Raw genomic sequence first — 19,251 nt, forward strand, 5'->3', positions numbered from 1 at the left:
GAGGTAGATGGGATCTAAATCAATGTGTTTGTTGATAGAGTTCTGGTTGGAGCACACTAAAACAGCAGCTAATGAACTTAAAAGACCCTATACAGATAACAAGTAAAACGAATGTCATTAACAAAATACCTTGCAAGAACTGTAACAAACACTACATTGGACAAACAGGCAGAAAATTAGTCACCAGGATGCATGAATATCAACAAGCCACAAAAAGGCAAGACAAACTATCACTAGTATTCTTACATATGAATGCGGAAGGACATCACTTTGACTGGGATAACACATCCATCCTAGGACAAGCCAAGCAGAAATACACACGAGAATTCCTAGAAGCATGGCATTCCAACTGGAACTTTATCGACAAACACATCGATTGAGATCCCAGCTACCTCCCTCTGAGAAAAATAATAGGAAATGAAATCACCGGAAATGATGTCACAAACCCAACAAGATCTAAATACATAAATAGTAAACAGGACATACCATCAGTGCTTCCAGGAGGCTCATTGATGATGCTACCGAGTATGGTGACGTAATGTCTGAAAATGAACCTACCAACTCAGCAAGCAAACTTACACCCAGAAATTCAATTTAATGATTTGAAAATCATGTTGCACAAATATATGCTGGTGCACATAACGTGATGATGCGGGTATTGCATTTAGATCAAAAATGTGCTTTGAGGCTGCATTAATGGTCAGGAAGAGAGCCCTGAAAAACTAGGGTCAACTTATACATGACGTATATGAAAATTACAAGATTGTTTTGGCCAAAATAAAGGGTTTACCTCTACATGAGATAGATCTATACGCAAGGATATATGGCAGGGGATGCTATAACCATTATGTTTGATTTTATGCTATGTAGGTCATAATAGGTATGTCAGGAATAAAAGGATGACTAGGGTAGGTATCGGTTCAGTCAAGGATAGTAGTGGGAAGTTGTGTGTGGAGGCGGAGGAGATTGGAGAGACACTAAATCAATACTTTTCATCAGTATTCACTCAGGAACAGGACACCGTTGCTGATGTGAATATGGATTCACAAATGATTAGAATGGATGGCCTGGAAATATGCAGGGAAGAGGTTCTGGGAATATTGGAAAGGATGAAAATAGATAAGTCTCCTGGGCCTGATGGCATTTACCCTAGGATCCTATGGGAAGCTAGGGAGGAGATAGCAGAGCCATTGGCCTGGATTTTTATGTCGTCATTGTCAACAGGAATAGTACCAGAGGACTGGAGGATAGCGAATGTGGTCCCCTTGTTCAAGAAAGGGAGTAGGGATAGCCCTAGTAACTATAGGCCAGTGAGTCTGACTTCAGTGGTGGGCAAAGTCTTAGAGAGAATGGTAAGGGATAAGATTTATGAACATCTGGATAGGAATAACGTGATCAAGGATAGCCAGCATGGTTTTGTGAAGGGCAGGTCGTGCCTCACAAACCTTATTGAGTTCTTTGAGAAGGTGACTAAGGAAGTGGACGAGGGTAAAGCAGTAGATGTTGTGTATATGGATTTTAGTAAGGTGCTCAATAAGGTTCCCCATGGTAGGCTAATGCTAAAACTACGGAGGTATGGCATTGAGGATACATTAGAGGTTTGGATTAGGAATTGGCTGGCTGGAAGGAGACAGAGGGTAGTAGTTGATGGACTATGTTCATCTTGGAGTGCAGTTACTAGCGGTGTACCACAAGGATCTGTTTTGGGACCATTGCTTTTTGTTATCTTTATAAATGATCTAGAGGAAGGGCTTGAAAGCTGGGTAAGCAAGTTTGCGGATGACACAAAAGTCGGTGGAGTTGTGGATAGTGAGGAAGGAAGTGGTAGGTTACAGCGGGATATAGATAAGTTGCAGAGCTGGGCAGAAATGTGGCAAATGGAATTCAATGTAGCTAAGTGTGAAGTCATTCACTTTGGTAGGAGTAACAAGAAGATGGATTACTGGGCTAATGGTAGGCTACTTGGTAGTGTAGATGAGCAGAGGGATCTTGGTATCCATGTACACAGATCTCTGAAAGTTGCCACCCAGGTAAATAGTGCTGTGAGGAAGGCATATGGTGTACTGGGCTTTATTGGTAGAGGAATTGAGTTCCGGAGTCCTGAGGTCATGTTACAACTGTATAAGACTCTGGTGCGGCCTCATCTGGAGTATTGTGTGCAGTTTTGGTCGCCATACTATATACATCTTTGGTTCCAAAGATGTGCGGGTCAGGTGAATTGGCCATGCTAAATTGCCCGTAGTGTTAGGTAAGGGGTATGGGTGGGTTGCGCTTCGGCGGGTCGGTGTGGACTTGTTGGGCCGAAGGGCCTGTTTCCACACTGTAAGTAATCTAATCTAATCAGTAAGTAATCTAATACTATAGGAAGGATGTGGAGGCATTGGAACGAGTGCAGAGGAGGTTTACCAGGATGTTGCCTGGAAAGGTAGGAAAATCTTATGAGGAAAGGCTGAGGCACTTGGGGCTGTTCTCATTGGAGAAGAGAAGGTTTAGGGGAGATTTGATAGAGGTGTATAAGATGATTAGGGGTTTAGATAGGGTCGACACTGAGAACCTTTTACCGCTAATGGAGTCAGGTGTTACTAGGGGACACAGCTTTAAATTAAGGGGTGGTAGGTATAGGACAGATGTTAGGGGTAGATTCTTTACACAGCGGGTTGTGAGTTCATGGAATGCCCTGCCAGTAGCAGTGGTGAACTCTCCTTGTTTATGGTCATTTAAGCGGGCATTGGATAGGCATTTGGAAGTTATTGGGCTAGTGTAGGTTAGGTAGGATTCGGTCGGCGCAACATCGAGGGCCGAAGGGCCTGTACTGCGCTGTATCTTTCTATGTTCTATGTTCTATAATACTGCGTGCAGTTCTGGTTACTGCATTATCGGAAGAATGTAGAGGGAGTGCAGAGGATATTTATCAGGATGCTGCTTGAGCTGCAAGGTCTAAGCCATGAGGTACAATCGGATCGGCTGGGATAGTTTTCCTTAAAGCAGTGAAAGTTGAGATGACATCTGATAGAAATGTAGAGGATTGAAAGGCAAAAGAAGACATTTTCCTATTAGTTGAGGGATCAAGAATTGGGGTTGGGGGGTGGATTTAAGCAAAAAAGTAGAAGACTAAAAAGAGACAGATAAGGAGAACTTTTTTAATCCATTCAGAGGGTAGTGGGAGTCTGGAATTCACTGCCTGAAAGGGTGGTTAACTCATAAACCTTTGGAACACTTTGCAGTATTTGAATATTCACAAGCATTGCCATGGTCATCAAGACTATTAACCAAATGCTGGAAAATGGGATTAGTGTACTCAGACAGTTACTGACTGGCAAGGACATGAAGGGCCAATGAGCCTCCTTGTGAGGTAATCATCATTATGAAATGATAAACGAAGGGTTTTTTTTGCTGCTTTGTTATTTTCCATTATCACTTGCAATTGCGTCAACAATCTTTATATTCAATCTCAGAATGAGTATCCCTGGCTAGGTCAATATTTATTGTCCATCCTGAAGTGCCTTGACAAGGTGGTGGATTGCTGTGTTCTAAAATTCCCACAGTCAATGGGGTATGTGGACATCTATAATGCTGTTTGGCAGGGAGGACCACGATTTTGATCCTGTGATAATGAAGAGGCAGCGATAGATTGCCAAGTCAGGATGGTTCATAGCTCGAAGGGGAATTTATAAATGGTGATGTTTCCATGAACCTGCTGTCCTTGTCCTTCTACATGGTAGAGTTTGCAAGTTGATTAATTCCTGTTGGAGTATCTTTGGTGAGCTCCTCCAGTGTTTTTCAGTGGTGGAGAATGTGACTATTTGGGGATGTACCAGCTGTACCATCTCCCCAACCACATATTCATCTGCTCTATGCTCCTGTTTTAATATACATCAGCGAGAGGCACCAATCTGAAGAGCACTACATCTGAGATCCAACTTGCTGGTCTGCTACAAAAGGTCCCTAAAACTTTGCTAGAGGGACATCATTCTTCTTTCTATCCATGTAGTGGAACAATATGAAGTATAACCTCTAGCTGTTCATCCTTCTTACTCCAGTGTGCTGTGCAGTAACATCTTTACATTCGAGGAAGAATTATCTTACTTATTTTATTCACGAAGTGGTTTGTCCTGAGCTGACTGGTGAGGCTGGACAAGAAGTGAAACAATGATCTACAGGAAGGTTTCAAATTATATATGTTAGGCAAATTATAAAAGAAAAGACTTTTCTTTTATGAATTTAATACAGCCCAAGGTACCTTACAGCAATGCTGTATTTTTGAAGTTAAAAATCAAACAGGTCTACGTTATAGTCCAACATGTTTATTTGAAAGTATAAACTTTTGGTGCACTGCTCCTTCACCAGGTAGCTAATAGGGCAGGATCATAGGACCACAGAATTTATAGTAAAAGATCAAACGGTCATCCAACTGATGTGATATATTGAACAAACCTCAATCATCTTGCACACCAACATAAAGACTTTACAGCAATGTCGGTTTGTTCAATACATCACATCAGTTGTGTGACACTTTGATCTTTTACTGTAAATTCTGTGTCCTAGCTGCCTGACGACAGAGCACAACTCCAAAAGCTTGTACTTCCAAATAAACCTGTTGGACTATAACCTAATGTGTGATTTTTAAATTTGTCCACCCCAATTCAACACCCCCGCATCATGTACTTTTGAAATATAGACACCATTTAGACATAGGATATGAAGCAGCTAATCTGCACACAAGGTGCCACAAACAGCAAAGTGATAATGGTCAGATAATCCATTTTAGTGATATAGGCTAGGATAATGGGAAAAACTGTCACTTGCTTTTCTTTTGAAATAGGGCCAAGGGTCATTTAAGACAGTAGACAAGGCTTCATTTTAATGCTGAACATGAAAGTTGGCACCTCAGAGTGCAACTTTTCCATTATACTACACTGAAGAAGTATCAGCATAGAGTCTCTGCTCAAATCTCTGGAGTGAAACTTGAGTGGATGCCAAATAAAGATCACAGCTTGTTAGAGAATCCTGACCTGAGCAGAAAGAACTTATGTAGCAGGCTCAAGTTCCCTTGTGAATCAGCAACCTTAAAGAGATAACTCAGTCCTTTACTCACAGACCACTAATAAACTGGATAGACATTTTCCCCAAAAAATAAATTAATAGAGAGACAGTGTGTACCTGACCTTTATCTCTTAACTGATAAATTGCCAAGTGAAACACTTGTAGCTGCACTTGAATGTGGTCAGAAATTTGCAAAATCGAGAAATTCACATGTGCACATACCTTGCAAAAGGTCCCGGAGGAGTGGATTTTTATATTTATTGGTGGAGAGGTGGATGAGAAAAAATAAAATTACTGGCTGAGGAAAATGCATGTATGTTACTAAGCCCACCCAATACAACTTCTCTTAATTTGAATCGTTGGGAAATCAGAATTAAGAATATAGTATGATTACATCCATCAGGTATTCCTCCAAGACTCCTACTGGGTGAGATGGATTGTTCAAGCAGCCAAGACAAAAACCTATACTGTAATTTCTTTAAATAAAATATTGTATAATACTGACTCTTACATTCAAACTAGAAAGAAAACTAAACTGCCAAGAGGAAATATAATTGACACAACACCAAATGATAAGTTGCTGACCTTAGGTAAAAATGCCAGATTAGTCTCAAAGATTTTCCCATATATACTTGTAATTCAACAGGAGTCAAACTTAGGCCACAATGTTAAAAATCACATAACACCAGTTGATAGTCCAACAGGTTTAACTGGAAGCACAAATCATCTGATGAAGGAGTGGCGCTCTGAAAGCTAGTGTGCTTCCAATTAAACCTGTTGGACTATAACCTGGTGTTGTGTGATTTTTAACTTTGTACACCCCAGTCCAACACCGGCATCTCCAAATTAGGCCACAATAACATACTTAACATACATAAAAATGTACACACACGAATTTGAGTCGTGGTATTCACACCAATAATTTAAGATCTCAATCAAAACCAGTAACCGTATAACTTTCTACAATAACTTTCCTGCATAAAACAGGGAAGCCTGACTATTCGCAAGTAGGAAACATACTGTGTAACATTATATTTCAATTTGGGCGGCACAGTGGCACAGTGGTTAGCACTGCTGCCTCACAGCACCAGAGACCTGGGTTCAATTCCCGACTCAGGCGACTGACTGTGTGGAGTTTGCACATTCTCCCAGTGTCTGCGTGGGTTTCCTCCGGGTGCTCCGGTTTCCTCCCACAGTCCAAAGATGTGCAGGTCAGGTGAATTGACCATGCTAAATTGCCCGTAGTGTTAGGTAAAGGGGTAAATGTAGGGGTATGGGTGGGTTGCGCTTCGGCGGGTCGGTGTGGACTTGTTGGGCAGAAGGGCCTGTTTACACACTGTAAGTAATCTAATTATATGCAAATGATGTAACTAATGATGATGCAACTCTGACAACTGTAGGACTAAGAGAAGACAACATCCCAGAATCAGCATGTTAAGAGAGATCTTAGACATTATACTATACAACTGTATTTAGTAATCTGCAACATACAAATTTAAATAAAAGTATTACAGTACATCAGGAGTGGAAGTGCTTTCCTTAAAGGTAAAGAACCAACATTTTCAAAGACAGTACATGTGTAGACACCCAAAACCCAGGACACAGCTGAAAAGATCATTGCAGACTCGGTGATCAGAGCATCGAAATTAATCTCCATATGTAATTTCCAGAAAAACAATTATATCAAACATGGACCCCAATTTGCGAGCAAGAATTTCAAAAGTTCACTAAAAGACAGGTGGCAAGTCCTTGGCTTCATCCTCATTCAAATGGACAGGCAGAGAGGTCACTGATCCAAAAGAATACAGAATAGGAATTATGTCTGCACAGTTACAGAGCAACATCGGACAATGGGCACTTGCAAGCTAAATTGTTAATGGTAAGGAGGTTAAAAATGAATGTATCAGTTATAAAAATGCAACCTCAGATCAAATATTACCTCTCAAAAGAGTAAAAGTAAAACAAATGGAGAAATGTCACTGTTGAAACGGGGGTGGTACTACTATAGATTAGGGGTAAAACTGGAGTGATCTTAAATACTAGGGCAGAGAGTCTGGTTATTGGACAGTAGGTTAAAAGCCAGAATCATCCAAGAAACCTAGATCTTATCTTGTACGATCAGAAGGAACATTCAGGAGAAATAGGAAAATTGATTTTACTCTGACCAAGAGGGATATCTTGTTTGATTAGTGCAAGAACAAAGAAAGACATAAACATCACACATCAGACAATGTACAGAGTGGTACAATAACTTTGGACACAGTACAACAATGTCACCTTGGCTTGAAATCAAACAAACTCGATTAGGATGTTCAGGTGGAGTTTCAGACTGGCCACTGAGATCTCGGTTAGGGTTGGAGGGAAGGTAACGATAGTAGTGATATTGATGCTAGTTGGGATGTTAGTACATTAAAAGGAAACTCAAGGGTTTATGTGGACCGGGTAAAGAGAAACTTGGGGGAGACGAGCAAATGATGGAGTAGGAGAGATTGATCAGGAGGAGAGATTGAGAGAAGACATCAGAGTAGAAGAAGCGTGTACAGAACCAGTAATTTATAATAGGATTATATCAATTTGCATCCAATGTTACTATCGGATAGGACAAATCCCAGAATTAAATACAGTTTGATAGAAATGAAACACAATATAATCTAAATTAGCGTGAAACATAAGCACCTTGGACTGCAGATTTGGTTTTAACAATAGAACAGAATAAGTTTATTACACCAAAGAAAACAAAGCAAAATAACTCAAACTCCCTAGCTAGAAATATTTCAAAACTTGTGGCAAAATAAAATCCCATTTATTCCCCAACACCATTACATCTCAGTTAGTCAAAACTCCAGGGAAATGTTCCTTCCCCACCAAATCTAAAATATATATATATATATATATATATATATTCATGCAACCGGGAGCTTAGTTTCTCCTCAGTCTTTTTATAATCTGCATTGTTTCAACAAAATATTCCTGGTCTGTACATCTTCCCAAACTAAAACCTTTATAGTGAAGCAAGTTATTTCCTGAACTGCTGGGTTTTTTTTTGCTAAGCTAAAATCAATCTTTGATTATGGTAAGTGCTCTTATGTCTTAAATCCCTACAATATAATATAAACAGAATTCAGTTAGCACTCCAGGATATATGTGTGTGTATATATCCCTTTCATACAAAATAAGGAGTCATTAGCCTCCAATATGTATAAACACTTTCAACCCAGGGTTACTGAAAACCAGTGTCTGGAGTGTAGGTGGCAGAATTAGCTTAAGGCACATGATAAACTACCCCTCATAAACTTACCCCAATAAAAACAATTTTGAAATGAATGTCTGGCTTAGTTCAAAGTTTTTGAGTTGCGTCATGATATAGAACCTATTGTGTTAAATATTGCCATTTAACAACAAGGAAACTTGAAATTTAGTGCTGAAAACAATACAAACCTGCCGCTCAAGATCCTGAATACGTTTGGCTTCCAGAGCCCTCGCTTTTGCACGTTTCTCAGGAGGCGAATTCTTATCTCTGGAATAAGCAGTAAGCTTTTCTACCTGATGAAGCAAGAGAAATATTGTTAAAACTTACAACTTCAGAAACCTGACCACTGCAAAGATAGAGCAGAATGGAATAATGATTTCCAAGTTTAGATGCATGTTGTATACAAGTACATATCCATGAAAAGAAATAATATAGGTAGGTGCGTATGTGGTATTGATAAGCCAGATGTCACTTGGCTGAAAAGCTGCTCAGCTGAGTGATGACAAAGGTATAAAGGTGGCGACTGTAAGGATGTGGAAAGAAGTTGAGGAAAGATATTTGTTAATTGACGATGGAGTAAAAGTGATTTATAAATGCAGCAGTAAGAATAACCCAATTACAATGTTCATGAGTCAATGGCTACATGCTTACAACTTAATTTGTATTAAATCTCTTCTGACATAATTATGTTAACAAATGCTTGCTGGAAAATAAGTAATATTTTCCTTGCAGGTAAATAACTCTGTACTCAACAGTCAGATGAAAATATGGGAAAGAAGGTACTTTCTCAATCACACAGCCTACCAAACTGCTCCGTTGTATGAAACCACTGTGCATTGTGAAAGTTGTCCACATCCATTACCCTCTGTCATAAAGGAATAAAAAGCTCAGCCAAAAGGGTTAGATCAGAAAATCTGCAGATATTCAAAACTTTAATATTTTTGGCCTAAATTTCAGTTTTAATGAAGATGCAATTGCTGTAATAATTTTGCTGTAATTTCTCAGAATGCACTTAGAAATGCAGTACATATCTTACAGGAACACTAAGTCATCCACAAACAAGATCAACATTCTGAACTTTGGCTTTTGCCTGTACTGCTCATTAATGCAGCTACTTTAGAAAGGTCATATTACTTAATGGTGACTTTTTGCAATACTGTCTCCTAAAGATTGACTCTATTTTGATGTAACAGTCTTCCACCAACTACCTGTCTAAGCTTAAAATATTATTGTTTACAGAATTTCTCAATAGATGACAACAATTTTAAGAATTCCTGGATGCCACAAAACTACAATCAGTTTAAGCTGTTAATATGAGAAGCATTTGTCAAAGAGATAAAATACATTTTCTTTTGGCTCATAAATAATTATTCTATATTATTTCTTCAGTGAATAGCAACTGGGGGGACTGCAATTCATTAAGTTATGTTCAAGGTATACTTGCAGTAATGCAACTTGTGAAGCTGCAAGTGACACCAATTTAAGATTTTGGATACCTAAGTAATTCACCAGTAACCACTCAATACTCAAATCAAACTGTAGCAAGGTTCAAGATTAGCTTCTGGTCCATTTGTATTTATCCAAAATATAAAGTTGCATCTATTTCTATTAAATGCATTCAGTACCTGCTCCTTCAGCTTCTCAATTTCTAGATTTGCTGCTTTAAGCCGTGATGCATCCTTATCCAACATCTCCTGGTTTTCAGCATACCACTGTAACCTTTTGTTGAGACGCTGGATTTCTTGCTTGTACTGTTCTTCCATTATTTTCATTTCAAATTCTTTATCACCTGGATAAAATATCTTCTTAAAAACCAGGTATATGACATGTGATTTAAATATAAATAATTAAATTTTTTTAGGTTAGAAAAGACATTCCATCCATCTTAATTTTTCCAAGTCCCATCATCACACTTTCCCATTGTAGTGTCCAGTTTTCATTCAATTAAAGATTTTTATCTTGACTATTTTATCTGGGCTCATTCCAAATTTTGCTTTCTGCTTCCACACAATCCTGCCCATTCTTAAGATATAATAGTATTTACTTACCACTTTTCTGACGTTTAGTCTTTGCCAAATACCCCATATCTTTGATTCAGCATTGATCTTAAAAGAAAAACTATCTTGGTGAAGCATCTAATAATGCTGTTCAAGGTTTAGATGCAAGTTTTAAGACAGACTAATAGAAGCATTCAGTTTGACTCAGATCTCTAAAATCAGCTTGTGCACATAGCTCATGGAGATTTAAAGGCTGAAAAGCACATTCAAGTGGCAAAAAATTATGATAGTGATACAGTAGGGCCTATTTATTTCTGACTTCCATTATTCAATTTCAGTACCTGGAACTTTAATAGACTGAAATGCTTTTAAAAAGGAATTGAGACAGAATTAAACTGGCCACAATAATCAGTTGACTGTGTAGGTTAGCCATGTTTCATGAAGCCAATGCTAAATTAATTAAAATGTCTGAACTGAAATTAACACACTTCACAAAAAAAGGTGTGGACAGAATTTTAGCTGCTCCTGAATAATGTGAGCAACAGCAAATCGGTTGAGAAAACATGGCAAGAGGAATCAGATTCTTAACAGAGGGGAAAAAGGTTCAATTTCCACCTAAGGTTTGAACAATGAAAGCAGAATAACACTAGTGAAATGCATGCATTAGTTATTATTCACACCTTTTTAGATGCAATTTGGCATTGTCCTACTGTGGTAGAGAGAAACTGGACAGTGACCAGGCAACACTTGGTCTTTAACATTAACATAATGTCTTTAATATTATGCAAAATTGTGTCATAAGAATACTGATATCACACAATGTGCTGAAATTAATTTATTTTAAATTATTAATGAATTTTTTTCTTTCAACAATCTGATCACCAAATATTTCAGGAGCCAAATGATACCAGGTTATAGTCCAACGGGTTTATTTGAAATCACAAGTTTTCGAAGTGCTGCTCCTTCATCAGGTGGCGTGAACAGCTGGATACTGCAACTGAAAAAATGTGAAGATGTGTATGGAAAAGTTAAGATGGATGGACTGCCTTTTCTAGTCTAAAATCCACATAATGCATGAAAGAGGACAAGTTGATAAGTTCAACTCCACAGTTTCAACAAAGTGTAAATTGCCTTCATGAGGTCAAACTGCACAACTTACCTGAAGTATAAGTAAGCTGCATTTTAGCCACATTACACTCTTTTGACATTTTTTCCAGGTCCACCATTAATGCTTGCTTCTCTTGTTTTAGTTTTTTAATTTCTTCAATATATTTAGTCTCTTCTTTCTGAAAGGGGAGAGTTGAAAAGAACTGAAATAAAGAGGGATAGAACCTGCTCAGATGACTTTCTTGAAAATCAGTCATCAGCCAGGAATAATTAGGATACAACTTGTTGAAACAGGGTGCTTCATCCAGGAGACAGCAGAAAATAAAAACTGATAGTCAAGTAAAATGAAAGACCTTTCCAAAGGCAAAACAGAATACTGGCAACCAAGCAGATCCCGGTTTAGCTTAAATAAGGGAATTGCAATGAAATGAGGTTAGAGTTAGCTAATATGGATTGGGCAGATACATGAGCAGAAAAGACAATAAGCAATCAGTAGCAAATGTTTAAAGAGGTAATTCTTGATTCTCAGCAAAAATATATTCCAGTAAGGAGGAAATATTTTAAGAGAGTGATAAATGAATCATGTCTAACCAAGGAAGTTTAGGAGAGTATTAAGTTGAAAAAAAAACTTAATTTGAAAGAAAAAGCATAGAAGGAGATAAAATTCAGTGATAGCCCTGAAGCTTGGGATAAATTCAGAATCCAGCAAAGGTGGACTAAAAACACAATATCCAAGGGGGGGGGGGGGGGGGGGGGGGAAGAGATAGAGAGATAGAGAGATAGAGATAGAGATAAAATCAACTCAATGGCAAATTCGTGAGGAACGCAAGACAACAGGAGTTTCTTTAAATATGTAAAAAAGGAAGTGAGACCAAAGTGATCCCTTAGAAAATGTATCTGGGGAGATAGCTATGGGTAACAAGGAAATGGTAGAGGAGTTAGATGTTTTACATCAGTATTTACACTGGAAAATACTTTGAACATCCCATTAATACTACAGACTACAGGACAGGAAGTAAGTACCATGATCATCGCTAGAGAAGTTGTATTAAAGAAACTAATAGGACTAAAGACAGATAAGGCCCCTGGCTCAGACAGCTTTCATCTTAGGACCCGAAAATAAGTAGCTATAGAGATAATGGGTGCACTGATCCTTGGATTCTCAACAAGTACTAGAGGATTGAAAACCTGCCACTGTGATATCCCTATTTAAAAAGGGAGGGAGGCAAACATCTATTTATTATAGGCTGAATAGTCTGACATACATTGTTGGAAAAACATTGTAATCAATTATTAAGGAAGCAGCAGCGCATTTGGAAAATCATTATCTAATCAAGCAGAGTCAGTATGGCTTCATGAAAAGAAATTTTGTCTGACTAATTTCTTAGGTTTTTTTTAGGTAGTCTCAACCAGAGTGGATAGAGGGGAATTAGTAGATGCATTGTGTTTAGATTTTGACAAGGTTCCTCACAAAAACTTAAATTATAAGAACCCCAGGGTATAGGAGGTAATATAATGGCAGGGATACAGAATTGGCTAATGGGACAGAACCAGTGTGGAGAAAGGGTGCTTTTCCAGGTTGACAACCTGTAACCAGTAGGGTTCCACAGGTATCAAGGCTGGGACTGCAAATGTTTATAATATATATATTAAAGACTTTGAGGAAGAAATCAAATGTACTGCAACTAAATTTGTAGACAACACAAAAAGGGAGAAAGGCAGTTCTCAAAAGTTATACAGTTTACAGAGAGATATTGATAGGTTAAGTAAGTGGTCAATAAGTTGGCAATCGTAGCAAAATGTTGAAAAATGTGAAGTTGTCCATTTTGGAAGGAATGGCGAACAATAGAACAGAATATTATTTGAATGGAAAAAAAAATTGAAGAAAGCTGCAATACAAAGGGACTAGGAGTACTTGTGTACAAAACACAAAGCTAGCACACTAGTGAGGAGAGATCAGGAAGGCTAATGGAATGTTGACCTTTTTTTCACAGAGGCTGGAGTAAAAGGGTCAGGAAACCTTACTGCAACTGTACAAAGTGAGGGTGAGATTACATCTGGAGTACAATTGGTTCTGATATAAAGTATTAGTTCCATTCTGGTGCAATCTGGCATTATAAGAAAGTCACACAATAGCTGCACCGTTTAAACTAATGGGGCCGGAATCATGTTATAGCCAATACAGGTAAGGAAAGTTTGCATTCTTCAAATAATGGTGTAAATACTTCAATCATGTTAAAGCCAATTAACGTTGAAGAAACACATATTATAGCAGAACCGATTATACGGTGACAGTTTTGATGCCCCGGTTTAATGAAAAATATCATTTCGGTGGAGGCAATTCAGAGAAAGGTTCATGAGGATGATCCCTAGTAAGGAAGAATTGTCTTATGAACAAAGGTTAAACACATTGGGACTCTACTCACTAGAGTTCAGAAGAAAGAGGGATGATCCTATCCAAACATATAGAATTGACTGGGTCTTGACTGGGTAAATGCTGAAAGGATGTTTCTCCTCATGGGAGAGTCTAGGACCAGAGGGCATAGTCTCAGAATAAAGGGGTGCCAATTTAATACAGGGTTGAGGAGGAATTTCTTCAAATTGGAGAGAGATGGGAGTCACATAGAACTGTGGAGGCAGAGTCCATGAGTGTATTCAAGAATGACAGAGATAGAATCTTGATCAACAGGGGAATCAAGAGTTACGAGGAAAAAGCGGACAGTGGTTGTAAGCAGTGTTGTATCAGCCATGAACTATTCGCAAGTGACGGAGCTAGTTCGAGGAGGCATTGGACTACTCCTGTACCTACTTCCTATGGCATTATGGTTATGGTCTCTGCAATAGTCTATCCTGTGTGCCTTTTAATAAAGAGACTAGCATAGCACTGAGAGGTAGAAAACTGATTCTGACCAAGAGAATGTAATGCAAACTTTAAAAAGGTACAGCTGCTTAATCAATGTTTAAAAGATAACTTACAGAATTCTTTGAAATGTGACCAAATTGAGGAACTTTAAATTCCTATGTATTTGCTTACAAAACAGCTCTCACCAGGGCTCTGAGAGTGACATATACTTCCTATTTAGCTTTGTTTAAACTATAATGAAAATAAAATTCAAAGCTCAAATTAATAAGGAGATTAGAATAATAACAACTTAAGTATTCTTACGGTATACTGAAGCCTATTAGAAACTGGAATGCTAATCATAAACATTAATGGAGCTGTGCTTCTTGATACAGCATTAAAAGTGACAACATACCATGGTAAATACAATAAATTGTAGGAGAACAGAGACTCTGAAATTTGTCCATAGCGTTCATAATAGGAAACAAGTGGTTCCTTGAAAGACAAATGACATGAATAATAGCACAGCTTTTAAATTATTTTTTATTTTAAACATGTCCTATTTAGGATGCCAGAAAAGTACTAAGTTGTGCACACAAGTTCTAGAATTAGGATAAAAGATAGAATTCAAGCAATTTTAATTCAACTTCATCTTATTCAACTGAAAAAAACTGGAAACCAAATTGGAAAAGCCTTCTTACATTTAGTAGTTACCATATTCCCAATTTTTAGAGCTTCCTGCCAAAGATATATCTTTTGAAATAAGACACATCCACTTGCCAAACATTGGTTGCGGAACTCACTTGTGGAATTTTATTCAGATCTGTGCCTCAGACTCCTAAAAGATCTTTTAAAAAAAACTTTAAATTGTCTCTCACAGACAATTATAATTTAGAGGAGAATCTGAGCCCCTTAGATCCCAACAGCAGGAGGAGGAGATGACAGTGGGATAGTGGTAGTATCACTGGATCCCACCAAGGCAAATGGTGAAGTCTGAATACAATCGGGTTCATGAGTACCCTTAAAGGAAAAAAATCTGACATCCTTATCTGGTATGACCTACATATTATTCCAGATCGATAACCCTATGATCGAGTCTCCTGAGGGCAGTTGGGGGAGGGGCTCTATAAGTGACCAGCCAGTGGCCCCCACATCCCATGAATACGTTTTTAAAAATCTGTAACTAACTTTCTGATCTTTCTGTCATAGTTTGAGGTCTGTCATCCTCCACTCCTCAATCCAATGAGCATCGGTGTTGCATCTCTGTTTATGTTGATGTACACCTGCTGTATGGATATTAGGGTCTATAGCACAACAGCTTTTTCAAATGTTCTAAGATAGAGATTACAAAAATGAATAATACATCACTTCATACTTTAGAACATTAAAAATTAAATACTTTACATACTTGATGGTGAAAATGTACACCATCCTTTGAGACAGTTCAGTAGGTGGTGAAGACATGGGCAAAATAAAGCATTTGGGAGGTCCAGAAAGCCAAACTGTATCTGAACGCAAGGAGCTTGACTGGTAAGTCATATGAACATACAGTATTGATTGGCATGTAGGAATATAACACTGTTGAAATTACTGAGACACAGTTAAAGGAAGGACAGGACTGGCAGCTCAACATTCCAAGGTAAAGAAGTTTTAGGCATAGTGGTCGGGGGTGGGGGTGTGCAATCTGAGATAGGTGGAAGCAGTGCATTATTGATAAAGGAAACCATCACTGCAGTAATGAGGGAGGGTGTCCTAGAAAGGTCTTCAAATGAGGCCATCTGAGTAGAGCTTAGAAATAATAAAAAAAAGGATTACTTTGCTGGTATTATACTACAGGCTTCCCAACAGTGAGGGAGAGATAGAGGAGCAGATACGTAGGCAAATCACTGAAAGGTATGAGACAAACAGGGTTACATTTGGAAGAGATTTCAACTTTATTAACATTAACTGGAATCACCTTAGTATTAAAGGATTAGACTGGTTGAAATTTTTAAAGTGCATCTGGAGAGGTTTTTGTGCTAGTCCACAGACAATCCTACAAGAGACGGGGCAGTGCTTGATCTAACCCTAGGGAATGTAGCCAGTCAAGTAGTTGACATTTCAGTGGACAAGCAATTTAGAGATAGTGACCATAACTCTGTAAGTTTCAAAGTCATTACGGAAAAGGATAAAGTAGAAGTTAAATATCTAACTGATTTAAATATCATTACACAGAATGTAGCAAACATAGGCTAGGAGCATTTACAAGTAAGTCTACATTTGGAAAGTGGAATCTTTTAGATACAGCATAGTGTCAAATCAGGACCACATTGTTCCTTTAAGAGTGAAAGGCAAGGGAAGCAGGTCTAGGGAATCCAGGGTGTCAAGGGAAAAAAAAGACAATTAAAAAAAAATGCAACTGCTGGAAATCAGAAACAAAAATAAAAATTGGTGAAAAAACTCACCTCTGGCAGAATCTGTGGACAGAAAGCAGATTTAACGTTATGGGTCAAGTGACTCTTCTTCTCTGGATTCAAAACACTAACTCCGCTTTCTTTCCATAGATGCTGCTAGATCTGCTGAGTTTTCCCACCAATTTCAGTTTTTGCTTCTGGATATCAAAGGAGTTTAATAAAGACAAAGAAGGAAACATACATCAAAACATGAGAGGCCATTGAAAACGTAGGCAGCTTAAAAAATAAATTACGAGGTCATAGAGAGCCATGAAATATTTTTGGAGATGGAATGAAGGAAAATCCAAAGGCTTTTTATAAGCATATTAAGAGTAAAAAAATTACCAGGGAAAAAATGGGACCAACTAGAGACCAAAGAGGTAACCTGTGCCTGGAGCCGGAGGACATGGGCGAAGTCTGAAATGAATACTTCGCAATGTAGGTTTGCTGACTGAGCTAGAAGGTTCATGTTTAGACGTTTCATCACTATACTAGGTAACATCATCAGTGAGCCTCTGGATGAGGCATCGGTGGGATGGCCCGCTTTCTATTTATGTGTTTAGGTTTCCTTGGGTGAGTGATGTCATTTCCTGCTATTTTTCTCAGGAGGTGGTAAATGAGATCCAAGTCAAGTGTTTATTAATAGAGTTCCAGTGGGAATGCCATGCTTCTAGGAATTCTCATGTGTCCTGTTTGGCTTGTCCTAGGAAGGATGTGTTGTCCCAGTCAAAGTGATGTCCTTCCTCATCTGTACATAAGGATACTAATGAGAGTGGTCATGTCGTTTTGTGGCTAGTTGAAGGTCATGTATTCTGGTGACTAGTTTTCTGCCTGTTTGTTCAATGTAGTGTTTGTTACAGTTCTTGCAAGGTATTTTGTAAATGACATTAGTTTTGCTTGTTGTCTGTATAGAGTCTTTCAAGTTCATTAGCTGTTGTTTTAGTGTATTGGTGGGTTTGTAGGCTATCACGATGCCATGAGGTTTGAGTAGTCTGGCAGTCATTTCAGAGATGTCTTTGGTGTAGGGGACGGTGGCTAGGGTTTCTGGGCATGTTTTGTCTGCTTGTTGGGGTTTGTTGCTGAGAAATCGGCAGACCTGTGTTCATTGGGTACACATTCTTTTTTAATACACTGTATAGATGATTTTCCTCTGCTGTGTAGTGGTTCACTGAAATAATGTTCTAATGCAGCTTCATTCATGGGTGTTGGAACCTTCTAGCTCAGAAAGCAAACATACACCCAGAACCTCAACCTGAACTACAAATCTTCTCAAAACTCACTAATGATTATTTCTCATCTGTGTTCACAACGAGAAAGACATTGCAGCCAAGCATTTCAATTGGGATGGTGAGATTCCAGAACATGTTAACATTCGTAATGAGGAGACATTAGATGTTTTAGTGGGCATAAAAGGTGTGTAAGTACCCAGAACCTGATGGTATGTACTCCAGGATGCTATAGGAGGCAAATGAGATTTTTGTGGGGGAGATATGTAATACTTCACTGGCCACAGGTCAAGTGCCAGATGACAAGAGGGTAGTTATTGTCACTCCTTTGCTCAAGAAGAGCAGCAAGGGTAGACCAAATAATTAGAGATCAGTTGGTCTGATATCAGTAGTAGGGAAATTGTTGGAAAAAAATTCTGAGCAATGGGATGAATCAACTCTTGGAAAGGCAGAATTGTTCGTACAGATTTGTTAAAGGGAGATTCTGTCTGACAAATATAATTGAAAAGGTGACTAAATATTTTGATGTTTAGAGGTCCAATGAGCGAAGAATATACACAGTGAATGGTAGATCCCTAGGGAGGACTGACAAACAAAAGGACCTTGTTATGCAAGTCCTTAGATACCTGAAAATGTCAGAAAAGGTAGGCAGGGTGGTGATGGAGGAGTATGGGATGCTTGCCTTCATTAGCTACAGTGTAGAATCAAGGAGCAACAAAGTCTTGATACAACTTTATAAAACATTGATTAAGCCATAGATGAAATGCCTCTTGCAGTTCTGGTTGCCACATTATTTGAAGGATTCGATTGCACTGCAGAGGGTGCAGAGGAGATTCCCTAGGGTGTTCCCTGGCATAAAATGTCTCAGTGATGAAGAGAGACTATTAGTTTGTGTCTGTCTTCACTGGAGTGGGGGAGGTGAGTGACAGGATCTGATTTAAAGGTATCCAAAATTATGACAGGCACAGTCAGAGCAGATCATGAGAATATTTTCCCAATGGTAGATGTGTTGAAGACCAGACGGCATATGTTTAAGGTAAGGATTAAGTGCATAAGACCGTGGGGCTGGTAATTAGGATTAGTGTAGTTTGGTGCTTGTTAGTTGGCATAGACATGGTGGGACAAAGGACTGTTTCTTTGATGTATGACTCTATGACATGTACTTGCCTGTTTTACTCTCAATTGTGAAAGCAAATCAGTAATATTCTGATCTTTAACTTGTTCAGTCAACTGCACATCACGGACAGATACTTGCTTCATATTATCCTTGTCTGAATGCTCCCTAATGAGGAAAAAGGCAAAAAAATTACATTTTGATTTTCAAAGTGCAAACTTTGAAATTAAATAAATACTT

General features: G+C 38.5%; 1 protein-coding gene across 1 annotated transcript in view; it reads right to left on the bottom strand.

Moving 5' to 3' along the window:
- cep162 (centrosomal protein 162) overlaps positions 1-19,251 on the bottom strand; it is a 134,708-nt gene that overhangs the window by 31,077 nt on the left and 84,380 nt on the right. The window contains exons 18-21 of the mRNA XM_060849654.1: positions 19,065-19,179; positions 11,450-11,576; positions 9,919-10,082; positions 8,482-8,586 (exon numbers count right to left, since the gene is read on the bottom strand). Coding sequence (XP_060705637.1) covers positions 8,482-8,586; positions 9,919-10,082; positions 11,450-11,576; positions 19,065-19,179 — 511 coding nt within the window. The remainder of the gene's footprint in view (positions 1-8,481; positions 8,587-9,918; positions 10,083-11,449; positions 11,577-19,064; positions 19,180-19,251) is intronic.

Source organism: Hemiscyllium ocellatum, chromosome 3 (assembly GCF_020745735.1).
Source record: "Hemiscyllium ocellatum isolate sHemOce1 chromosome 3, sHemOce1.pat.X.cur, whole genome shotgun sequence".
Classification (NCBI taxonomy): Eukaryota; Metazoa; Chordata; class Chondrichthyes; order Orectolobiformes; family Hemiscylliidae; genus Hemiscyllium; species Hemiscyllium ocellatum.